Here is an 11,948-nt window from a genome sequence, read left to right as displayed (position 1 = left end):
ATGTCCCAGTTGTTCTTCGGCAAAGCGATGCCGTTCTATCGAGCTTGACCTGAAAGAGTCCATCTCCTTGTGCTAGTGAAGACTTCAACCTTGCAAGCGCCCACTGGCCAACAGGCTAAGATAACCCCCACGGATACTAGACATAGATTGAGGTCTGGATCAATTGGTAAGTGTTTGACGTCTCGTACGATTTCAACACCATCAGTTGAGCTATCACGGTTCATCATGCCGTAGCCTGGTTTCAAGCTCAACATCAGTTATCCCGCGTTTGTTAGCGATGGCTCTAGCATCGGAGTCAGGTTTGTTGAGGTGTGGCACATTTACAACTAGACTTGACCTTTTTGGGCCTGGCCTTATCAACATCGCGATGACCTCGCTTGTAGGAAAACAAGACAACTATATTCCAAAATGGACATATGGCACCCAGTAAGCTGGAGCCACACTATCGTCGTCGCAAGAAATAATATCCCTGGCTTCTCGAACCGTTCTCGATGCTGAGTCGTCATCCTCGTCCGCAACCTCAAGCCAAGCATCCCTCATCAATCGCATAGCCTTGTGTAGCCCACGACATACCGAATCATCAGTCATTCCTTCTTCCTTTATGGTTTCATAGGTGATACGCGCGACATCAACAAAATGCTCGTCTTGTACCCTCCACAGTGTTCCGATGATGTGCCTAAATCCTGCTAATTGGCAAGCACTGATGAGGTGTATGCTTTCGTCGATGTAATCCTCATCCTGAACACGCCCCGTGCTACAAGCTGAAAGATAAGCGAGAAAAGGTGACTCATCGTGGAGGTTCAACTCTAATAGGTTTGCTACAGTCAGTGGATCGTTGACATCGCCAAAGCACAGATGACTCTTGGACGGATTGGTACTATCCGTGTAGCCGTGCCCTGCAAAATGGAAGATCTTGCTACTTCGCAAGCGGTCCAGAGCATCTTGCTTGCCCGAGCCAGCGACCACGGATTTAACTCCCATACTATCACAAATCTTGCTGACCAGTTCAACTTCTTCCATAGCCTTTGGTAGGGGAGCCTGATTTTGTGTCTGCTCCATAGCGACGAGAGGAGCCTGGGCAGGGCCTTTGGGTGTCATGCGGCGGCGACGGCCATGGACCAAGGCCTTTACAGACGGACTGTATGAGGAGATCACCCGATCCATTACCGTTTCCCCAGATCGCTGCAGATGAAGCCCGGCAGCGTGTATGGGAAACCTGCTCAAATGGCCTGTAGGAATCCACCAGACGTGAGGCCATTCTTGTCCCTCTGAGGGTGTTTCTGTAAAGCCCAATTCTTTCAAAATCGCATCCATGATCGAGGTCCAAAGTAACTCAAGTGTCTCAGGGCTGCCATAATCATGCTCTGCTACGTTGTAGATAGCATTGTATTCCTTCTTATTTACAAAGGCCAGTGACGATAGTTTTTCTTCTTGTATGATGATGGCTTCGATACCCATCCAACTACTGTTGATTACCACCACAGGACCGCGAGCTGCAGCGGACAACATCTGATCGGTCGTCAAAGGCCCCAGAAAATCCTCAAACCCCGGCTTCAAACGGATTTGGTTAAGTAAGTCATCAAACGCCTTGCCAGCATCATGACGACGGCGTCCATTCACCATGTCCTTTTCCTTCGATGGTGAGTTATCGGAGGAATCAAGCTCACTCCGAAGCTTTACGAACTCGTCTGCCAGTTCAGGGAATGAGTTTTGGAGGTCCTTGATATCGGTACGAATCTCATCTAGAGATGACGCGAGTAACCCATGACCCTGTTCCAGGATAGAAAGAGCTTCTGATGGCTTCTTTCCAATCCTGAGAGCTGCTCCAGCTGTATTAGCTGCGAGACCTGCTGCGTGGCCCAACAAGTACTGTCTGTCAGCCGTTTCAAGTGAGCGCACTGAAGCAAGCATGGGGACCATATCCAGGGCTGCAAGTCCGATTTCATATGCCTGATCGAATTCTGGACAAAGATGCACTATAGCTGTTGCGGCAATGACGCGGTGCAAGGGATCGCCAGTAGGGTGTGTGACTGCTAACCGATAGTACTCAACTGCTGTCTCCATATAACTATGCAGTCTCGACAGTGTATACTTGCTGACATATAAACCACCCAGCATAGTCCAGTGCTCTGTTCTGGATGGAGAGTCCTCAGGTGTCAGGTCCAAGGCTTTTTGTGAGATTTCGATAGCTTCATTCACGTCATACAGGGAGCCTCCACCGTCCCTCACCTGCTTCTGCAATAGAATGGCAAAAGTACCCCTGGCAGATGTTCGTCCAGTATATTTATCAGTCATTGCGCGAGCGACGTCTCTGATGAGCTTTATACTCTCGTCTAGATCCTGGGATAACTTGAGCGCATCGTATCGGGAACTGAGGGCCGAAGCAAGTCGATTCTGGTATGTCTCCCTGTCTGGATGGTCATCCGAGACACAGCTGAGGGCTTTTCTTGACATTGTAATTGCTTCATGCAGAAGACCCATGTCGCCATAACTCCGATTGTACTTTTTAAGTAACGCCGAAGCTAGGTTATGGAACTGAACGTGTCGATCAGGGTCTTCCTCCAATATTGCGTTTAGAGCAGATCTGCCATAGAATATGGCATCGTCTAGGTCCACCAAGGAACCAGACACACGAGCCCGAACAGAGAGTGCTGTTGCCAGGTTACTCAAAACTAATCTGTAGCCTGGATCATCTTTTGATATGACTCTCAGGCTTTCCAGTCCATACCGGATGGACTCGTCAACCTGGGTTGGGTCTCCCGTTCTTTCGAAGATAGCCATGAGGTTGACCGAAATATTATTGAGCTGTACAGACATATCAGGGTGCTCTTCTCCGCCCTTCTCAATAAATTGTCTGTTAAGACTGATAGACTCCTCAAGATCCTCAAGGACTCCTGTTTCAAGATATAGTGAATGTAGCCGGAGGTAAAGAAACCGTATGAGAATCAGCCAGTCAGGGTCCTCCTCCGGAATAGCAGCTATTTCTTCTCTAACCATTGCAATTGATTCTTGTAAGTCCCCGAGAGAGCGTCTTTCGACATAAAGTTCATCAAGAGACAATGCTAGATTGAACTGATGAGTTGGCTTTGCTGCCTCCTGATCAGCTTTGATAGTAGGTGACTTGGCTGATTCATCGTTATTCTCAATTGCAGACAAGGACTCGTGTCGGAGCTGCACGACCTTCTCTAGATCATCCAACAGTCGAAGGTTTCGGTGCCGCAGATCACACAGCTCAGCGAATATCTCATACCACATCGAACGATCATGGTGTTCATCTGTTGCAAGAGCAAGCGCTCCCTCTATATTTTCAGCCGCATTAAGGAAGTCTGCTTCATCGCCTATTCGATTATATTTCTCTTTCAGCAGCACCCCAAGATTGAGCTGATGTGTGACCTTGCTGGGATTTCCATCACGCATTTTATGTAACGAAGACTCTGTCAGGGCAATGGATTCATTGAGATCAGATATATCTTCACTGTGGAAGAAAAGATCGCCCAGCTGTAGTCCCAACCAATAAGAGTACTTGTCGAAATCCGCAGAATCTATAGGTGACGCATCTCTAGCTTTCCGTTCGAACGATGATGCTTCTTGAACACAGTCCCCGTCGGCTTCAATGTGCTTGTACTTTTGGTAGAGAGACCAGGCAAGAGCATGCAACCACATGGGACGCTGTTCAGTACCTTCAATGGTGATTGCAAGTGTCTGTCTTGCCAGAGAAACCATCTCTGGGATTTTGCTCAGGTCATCTGACTCTCGATAAGAGGAAACCAAACCATGCAAAGCATGGTCAGCCTTCGTAAGTGCATCATGGTTCGTCTCGATATCAGGCGTTTGCGTCTTTTGTGTGCAGGAGGTGTTCGCTGATTGTTGGTTCATCGTTATGAAAGCAGATACGAGAGCTAATCCTGCTCTTGGTCCTCGAGTCAAAAGGAAGTGGGACGACGACCGGCCACAGGGGGTTTGGTGATGATGGAGTTGTTGGAGGCTTATGCGCCTTTTCGCATGCCACATTACATGGGTACGCTGACATTGCTTACAAATGGATCCTGAAACAAGATAACTGGCTGAATTACGATGTAAGGCATCGATTTGTTCTGGCAATGCATGTGGAAGAGTGCTTCTAAGGTGCGTGTAAAAGGGGGGGGGGGGGGGGGAAATAAGTTCTTATGCTTCAAAATCCTATATCTCTATGCAGAATGTGATATTCCGATTCTTTCTACGGTCGTCTCAGACTGGCACCGTTTTTACCACATTTCCTGCAACGACATTCTCTCGCTTCGACAGGCACCATATCCAAGGTGCCAGTGCAAGGACAATAACCCATCAGGGGAGTTTGGAGCAAAGAATACAAAAGCTCTTTGACAAATTCCGGACATTCGATAAACAGCTCGTCCATCGCTTCTCGGACAAAGCCCAAGGTTGTCGGCCCTTCACCGCCTAACAAGTTCCGGGCAAACGCCAGGACCGGGTCTCGAAGATCTCTTGAGTTCTCGGGTGTCAAACCATAGACAAATGGGATTGACGAGAAAAAGTCGTCGGTGCTCAAGGTACCATGTAGTTCCGTGCAGTACTTCTTGGTCGATACATTTCTGAGTCCTTCAATATCGTATTTGTCACCTAACGAGTACATTACGGCATGTATCGAAAGAGCTGTAGAGGCGTAGCCTGCGTCTTCTTCGCTGGTACCGTCTATATCGACCGAATAGTCACCCGTATAGAGATAGTCGACCATGAGCTGAACCATGTCGGGGTGATCAGACATCAAATTATAGGTTCCGGACTGAGCTTCCTGTAATTTTATTAGCTAGTTACCAACGTACTTATCCAAGCCTTTGTACCTTAAATTGGCCAGCACATGCTGCGCGGAAGACGGGGGATTGGCTACATATGATAATTCTGTGTACTTGTATATCTCCGCCTTCACAGATGAACGTAAAGTCGGTGAATTCGCCCTTTTTACGAGCCCTGTATAGCAAGTCAACTCTCACTCTCACTTCTGATGAATCTGAGTCTCATACTCGACTATGCGTGCTCTTGTCTCGTGGAAGTCCATGGCGGTGAAGGTGAAAAAGAGGAGACGTAATGGCTCCTACTCAGAGTTTAGAGAGATTGGGCAAGAGGGCCAAACTAAAAGATTTCCATTTTTCTTTGTTCTTAAGTACCCATCATTGACATGGTACCTGATTCATGTTTTCACTGTATTCAACGCGTGACCTCGGTTAATTGCCCGTTTAGCGGCCAACTGTTGACGCCAACGGCAATAGAGTTTGCGACCGCTCCGATGGGTGACAAATGGTGTTTTAGACCATGCCGTCATGCGTCTCTGATTCAGGTTAGTCATTACCGATAGGCTGGTATCACAGGAGAAAGGGTTCATTCCCGTAGCAAGACTCTCGAATAGAAAAGTAGAGGGCAAGGTCCCTTTTGTGTTCGTCTTCTATCTGTCCTTGTGAATACTATATAGACTAAGTCGACTAGGAAGGTAGCTGTCTAAACCCTACAGGATTCCTTGCCCCTGTCGTGATCTTGGCGAGCTTACTGGGCTTGCCCGATTCTGGACGTATAGGCGATGAAGGATTGTAATCTGAAGCGCTTCGTCAGCTGACGTTATGTGAGTCAAGAATTAAAGATAGCTATAAAACCAAAAGGAATTCGGCATATTCGTCTAGATGGACCAAACCCTTACACTTACCTACATCTACCGCATAATTCTGATATCACAAGACTCATAATGTCTTCCACCAAGGAACTTAGAATAGCTATCGAACACACAACAAGACAATTCTTGGGCGCCTACAAGGACTGTGGGGAAGCAAATGACCCATCCATCATCAACCGCGATGTCACTGAAGATTGCGAACGCCATTTCCTTCCGACCGGTGTCATGGCGCTTGTCGGAGCTCCCACAGTGGTCAAGTTGAACAACGCCGCGTACGAAGCGGCAGTGGCTCAAGACATGACAAAGAGTGTGGTCACAGGGACTCGAATATCGAACCTTGTTATCGATACTGAGGCTTGCAAAGCAGCAGCAACTACTGTCACCGATGTGAAATTTCACGACGGAGAGGTGGTTGCAATGGAGCATTCCTGGGTGTTGGAATTCAATGATGATGGCTCCAAAGTTAGGAAGGTTGTTGAGTTCTGTGATATGAATGGAGTGCGCAGGATGGTGGAAAAGTCTTGAATTTTATGTCTCCGATGTCAAGATCAAGCAGATGGACATTAAGAGAATGGCTGACATGGTATTCATTTTATCTTGCCTTGTATTTATCGAACTTTCGACCAGCACGTATGAAATAGGCATTAACAGACGATATATATTGTAAATACTATGGCAGAAATATTTTACCAACTTAGAGTCTCCTACAAAGTATACCTAAACCCTTCCCGGCCCTCGCACAGGTACTTGCCTTCATCAGCCAACTTGTTGTTGTGGCGGAGGACAAGCATAGTTAAAGCAGCAACAACAACAGCCGCAACATTGATTGACATGACGGCGATAATGCCTGGGAGATAGTTGGGTGCATCTTGTTGACCTGCATTTGTTAGAAACATAAAGGATAGAAGGATGACATTTCTTACGAAAAACCATGCTTGAGTAGATGCCACCAATACCACTGACACTGATTAGGATACCGGTAGATACCGCACGTCGTGCGTCGCCGACAATATTGTTAGCCTGCCAAGCTAGTGTTGTCACAACAAGACCATTGGCACCGGCAACTCCCAGGAAGGTGCCGATATATCTGGGTGTGGGAGAGTTGAGGAATCCAGTCATACACAGTCCAATAATTCCAACAAGGCCTTGGAAGATGACAAAGGGTCCGCGCATTTGGAACTTATCAGCGAGCCATGAGATAGTCATAGCCTCCACAACGGCAAACAGGGCTGGCGGAGTGCTGAGGATGAATGAAAGCTCGAGAGAATATCCAAGACCGCCTCGAAGTATGATGGGAAGGAAAAAAAGAAAAGCGTATACTCCAACAGCACCAGCCATGTACATGAGCGAGTAGGCCCACGGCTTCCAGTCCACGGCAGTCGTTGCCAGAATCTTCATCGTTACCTTCTCGTGTTCCTCAGGGCCGCGGTCCTCGGCCAATCGAGCCTTGACGAATGCGCGTTCCTCGATGGTGAGAAATGTGTTTCGGTCAGAGTCTGGAAAGTCGACAATGATGAACCACGAACCGATACCAGCGATCACTGTGATTGTACCTTCGACGATGAAAATCCAGCGCCATCTACACCAATTAGCCGCGCCCTTGCAAAATGAAACCAGCTGTACTGACCCTTTGTAATGATGATGCTTGGAGATCTGGATCAGCCCATACGCAAGGATGTTGGCGAAAGCTGATAGTGCAGAAGCTGTGAGAAAGAAACCAGCCATGCGCTTCTGCACCTCGTATCTCTTGTACCATGAAGAGACAAGATATACACAACCTGAGTGATGTAAGACAAACATGGTTGCTCCCAACAATAGATAACTTACCTGGGAAGAATCCAGCCTCAAAGACTCCAAGTAACGACCGGAGAATTGCAAGGCCGATCCAATTGTGTAGAAACCCAATACCCAGAGACACCAAGCCCCAAGCCACAGCGAGAAATGCAAGCCAGTTTGCAGCCCCAAGTTTGTGGATGAAAGCATTGCTGGGAATTTCGAAGATGATGTACCCGATAAAGAAGACCATCAAAGCGATGGAAACTCGGTTACCTTGTGCAAGACCGAGGTCCTCGTCCATACCCGAGATGCGGGCGACTGCAACGTTGGATCGATCTACAAGAGCGATGGTGTAAAGGCATCCCAAGATTGGCAAAAGTCGAGTATCGATCTTTCGAAGAACTCTCTTCTCAAATTTGGCATCTTGTGTGGTTTCGATGTTATCTTTGGATTCTGCTCGTTCTATCTGCTGGCTTTCTTCCTTCAACATATCGATGTCATGTTCGTTGATCATAGTGGATGTCAATGAAGACAATGTAGGCAGTGTTGATGTCGAGTGGTGAACTCAAGGATGGAATCAGGAGCATTCTTATAAGTTTCCAACCTTGATTAGATTAAGCGATGTTGAATGACTTGGAAATCTGGGGTAACGAATGTTACTACAGTCTGATCTCTGTGAAGATGGACGCGATATCGGGACTGGCCTTCGGCTATGGACCATAGCCGATGGAAGACAATCCTGTTAGCGACATCTCCACCATAATTGGCAAATAGGAACTTGGCCACGATACACTGTCCTGGTGAAGGAATGCGGGGTAGGTTGATCGCTATCCCCGTTCTAGTCAAGGTTGGATTGGGTTCATGGAGGTTTTGCTACGACCTGTTATACCCCAGGTCGTGTCAAATACCATCTCATTGTTACACACAATGGAGATGTCACGCATCCGCCTGCAGCCAAGGGGCAAAAACACAGGCGTAAGCCGTGAGCCCAATTCCAGCAGAAAAAGAAGTACCGCTTGTCAACGTTGCAATAAACGCAGGACAAAATGTGATGGATCCATCATTGGTGTCCCCTGCTCTGCATGCAAAAAGAGTAACAATCACGACCAGTGTGCCTTAATACAGTCTAAACGGAAAAGGTATGTTGTTATCAACCTATAGTAAAGTTGCTCTGACATTGACTTGCTAGAGGACCCGATGGACGCTACACATTAGAACCTACTGCCAGCTCCCCATTACTTCGAACCTCAGACGATATCAGCGTCAACAACGTCATAGACAGCAGTATGGGCTCTCCAACTCCAAGGCATGAGCAGGTGGTTAGAAGTGGATCTAATGAGCCACTGTCCTCAGCTCAAGTTGGAAGCCCATCACGATTGACTTTACAGCCAAGTGTCGTCGGTGAAAGCTGGTATGCGTCGTACGTTATGAGAGGTTATACTCCCGGTCACAGCAGTGTCCATCGACCAATCGACGAATGTAATGAGACAGTTCAAGATGTCACCTTCGCTACGAGAGCGAATGAGGTCTCTGGAAACTTACCACAGCCTCAAGATAAGCCTGGCTTGTCTGACCTTCCCCGGCCCGACATCGTTGATAGTCTGATTAAATCTTACTTTGATCGATTCCATACGTTTTGCCCCATTCTCAGCAAGAGATCATTCTTTACATCTATACACGAAGGGACGGTATCTGCAACACTACTAAGAAGCATTCTTTTTGTGGCATCATTGCACTGCGATCTCGAGGTTCTACATCGTATGGGGCATAGCACTCGCTTGGATGCCAACCATACCTTGTTCAGCAACGCAAGCGCTTCTTTTGATATGGACAGAGACTCAACACGACTCGACATGATATTGTCTTCCTATCTTTTACACTACTGGTTCGGAAACCCTACGGCTTACCGAGACTGTCACTGGTGGATTGCTGCTGCTATCCGATCTGCGCAGTGTACGGGCTATCACCGAAGTACTAGCAACAGCCAAATGTGCTCTGAGCAACGATCGCGATGGAAGAGAATCTGGTGGTGTTTATATGTAAGTCTTGACTCAGTTCAAGTGGTTTTGACTAACCAACCAGGTTCGTGACCGTCAAATCGCTATATCTACTGGCACGCCCATGGTGATCAACGACATGGACTACGATGTTGAAGAACTCGTTGTAGAGGACCTCGTCGACGAAAGTGTGGAGACAGCTCAATACATCGTTGCACAGGTCAAACTGAATAAAGAAGGTCGGCTGAACCATACCTTCAGGGCATAATCTTGCTAACTTTGTAGTGGCCCGAATGTACTTTTCGCATTGTTCGCCTTCACGACTTCCCTTAAGCAAAGATTTAGTGATTTGCCAAGAGGCTATTCGGGACGTCCAGACAACGTTACAATCATGGTATGGTACCTGTCCTGCATTGAACTTCTCCAACGGGAATCATCATCTGAGCTTGACGCTTCAAGTCTGTTACCAGTAGGTATTTGTTCTTCCATGATGACCTTCTATTTATGTAATCGCCCAGTTACTACGCTATAAATCTATATCAAAGACTGCAGAGACAGTGCAATAAGTCTAAGGAAACAAAGCTCGTCGTTGACGCTGCAACACAAGTATTCAACCTTGTGGAGAACTCGTTGTTATATTGGACACCAGAGCACTTTCCAATGATTTAGTAAGTCTGCTTAAGTGTTGGAGTTCTGCTTCTAACTCTTGTAGTGTATCCGCCTTATTCTCTGCCATGATGGCTCTTGCGGTAGATGGAAGCACCACAGCACCAAGAAGTGACCAGATGTTTGCCAAGATTCGTCGCGGCTTACTTGCTCTTAAGCAATTTGAGCAAGTGTACAACCTTGCACGTTGGATCAGGAATTTCTTCATGGATATTTTGAATCGGTCTGACTCAAGAGAGGGTAGCCGAGGAGAGGTTCCAGCAGCCAGTCCCCCCAGTAATAGAAACACAACCGAGACGCGAGTCCCAGAAGAACCAACTAGGCATTCTGATAGCCAGGAGGGACCAGCTCATTTACTGGCGGGCCCATCGTCACAAGAGAGTCAGCGCATATTTGTCGCGTCAGATTTGACTCTCGGGGACACGACATTCATGCTTGGTCATGATTCTGGAGATGTTGACATCGAAGGGGGAGGGTTCTGGCCAACATACTTGGCGAACGGAGTCTTTTCTAGCACAGGTTCTGGAGATGGCATGGACTTCCCACAGCCCGATTCGACTCAGTACCAAGCCATGTACTTTCTAGCTGATCTAGGATTGTCCAATGGCACTGCTGGGCCTGTCTATGATGGGTAATATGCTGGACAGATACGCTTGCGACATCATAGTCATAGAACCTCAATAAGTTAGCAACTACATTAACATCACTTAGCTTGATTCGACTCTCTGTACAGAATCACAATCGGACCGTAGTTTTGGGCTCCTTGTACGGGGAAAGTTCTTGATGCCCACACCATAACGCGGGGTGCATCTGGCTAGCAGTCACTGCATTAGTGGTTTTGTGACGCCAGGCCCGTTGATGTCGTTGTCCATAGCCGAAGCCTCGCAGTGGGTTACCGTAAAAGGGAATTTTTAAACACCGTAGCCGATATACGTAGCGCCACGCGGATTCCATTACCTACGATATTCAGATATACAAAAAGAAGAGCGTGATCCAATGAGCAAGACACGCAAGAGGTCTATCAATATTTGTTATTTCATATTGATTCCTATTTCCTACTCAATTTGCGAGACATCTTTAGCTACGCTAGTAATGTCTGTTTTGTTCAAGGTCCTGCGAAGCACACGGACAGGCCGTTCAACTTCAGCCATACGCCTATCAAGTCAACAGTTTAGATCAAGTGTGTCAACTTCAACGGCATCATATAAGAATGGTTCAGTTTACCGGACAGGTAGGTTCATGAAACTCTCTGTGATATGTATTCTGCTGCTTACGTATATACAGGTGCGTACATGCTCGGACTTGCGGTAGTTGGTGCTGGCTGTGCAGCTACCACCATTGACTGGTCAAAGAGACCATCACTATCATCTACGCAGCCACTGACGAGTACTCCTACGATACAACATAACATTACAGCGGCCAACATCAGAGCGGCAACTAAAGAGTTCGCGGCGTTGCTAGGTGCTGAGAACGTATCCACAGACCAAGCAGACCTTATCACCCATTCCGGCTCGGACTATCAGTCTTATGCTTGGACTAAAGAACATGCTATCTGTTCTAATGTCATTCTCTATCCAGAAACGACTGAGCAGGTCTCGGAGTTGATGAAGATTTGTTCCCGACGCCGATTGCCAGTGACGCCTTATTCTGGTGGCACTTCAATCGAGGGCCAATACATTCCACATTTCCGAGGAATTTGCATTGACTTTGGTCGAATGAGTAGTATCGTGGAGCTCAACAAAGATGATCTAGATTGCGTTGTACAGCCGGGTATTGGCTGGATGGACTTGAATGAAGAGCTTGCAACACATGGGCTCTTCTTCCCACCAGATCCAGGCCCAGGTGCCATG

General features: G+C 47.4%; 5 protein-coding genes across 5 annotated transcripts; 2 read left to right on the top strand and 3 right to left on the bottom strand.

Moving 5' to 3' along the window:
• Positions 1-396: 396 nt before the first annotated feature.
• FGSG_12361 (uncharacterized protein) lies at positions 397-3,876 on the bottom strand (the record flags this gene model as incomplete). Its single annotated transcript, XM_011323502.1, has 1 exon — positions 397-3,876. The coding sequence occupies one exon, from the start codon at positions 3,874-3,876 to the stop codon at positions 397-399; it is 3,480 nt and encodes a 1,159-aa protein (XP_011321804.1).
• Positions 3,877-4,216: 340 nt separating this feature from the next.
• Positions 4,217-4,762, bottom strand: FGSG_12360 (uncharacterized protein; the record flags this gene model as incomplete). Its single annotated transcript, XM_011323501.1, has 1 exon — positions 4,217-4,762. One exon carries the CDS (start codon positions 4,760-4,762, stop codon positions 4,217-4,219), a length of 546 nt encoding a protein of 181 aa, XP_011321803.1.
• Positions 4,763-5,731: 969 nt separating this feature from the next.
• FGSG_03871 (uncharacterized protein) lies at positions 5,732-6,184 on the top strand (the record flags this gene model as incomplete). Its single annotated transcript, XM_011323500.1, has 1 exon — positions 5,732-6,184. The coding sequence occupies one exon, from the start codon at positions 5,732-5,734 to the stop codon at positions 6,182-6,184; it is 453 nt and encodes a 150-aa protein (XP_011321802.1).
• Positions 6,185-6,363: 179 nt separating this feature from the next.
• FGSG_03872 (uncharacterized protein) lies at positions 6,364-7,949 on the bottom strand (the record flags this gene model as incomplete). The annotated part of the gene is made up of 3 exons (XM_011323499.1): positions 6,364-6,536; positions 6,583-7,437; positions 7,487-7,949. 3 exons carry the CDS (start codon positions 7,947-7,949, stop codon positions 6,364-6,366), a joined length of 1,491 nt encoding a protein of 496 aa, XP_011321801.1.
• A 413-nt stretch (positions 7,950-8,362) lies between these two features.
• On the top strand, positions 8,363-11,409 carry FGSG_03873 (uncharacterized protein; the record flags this gene model as incomplete). The annotated part of the gene is made up of 8 exons (XM_011323498.1): positions 8,363-8,410; positions 8,561-8,574; positions 8,625-9,474; positions 9,518-9,652; positions 9,985-10,100; positions 10,145-10,729; positions 11,209-11,329; positions 11,383-11,409. The coding sequence occupies 8 exons, from the start codon at positions 8,363-8,365 to the stop codon at positions 11,407-11,409; spliced, it is 1,896 nt and encodes a 631-aa protein (XP_011321800.1).
• Positions 11,410-11,948: the final 539 nt, after the last annotated feature.

This window comes from Fusarium graminearum, chromosome 2, assembly GCF_000240135.3.
Source record: "Fusarium graminearum PH-1 chromosome 2, whole genome shotgun sequence".
In the NCBI taxonomy this organism is placed as follows: Eukaryota; Fungi; Ascomycota; class Sordariomycetes; order Hypocreales; family Nectriaceae; genus Fusarium; species Fusarium graminearum.
The sequence above is the reverse complement of the archived record's forward strand: the minus strand, read 5'-3'. Positions and strand labels throughout refer to the sequence as shown.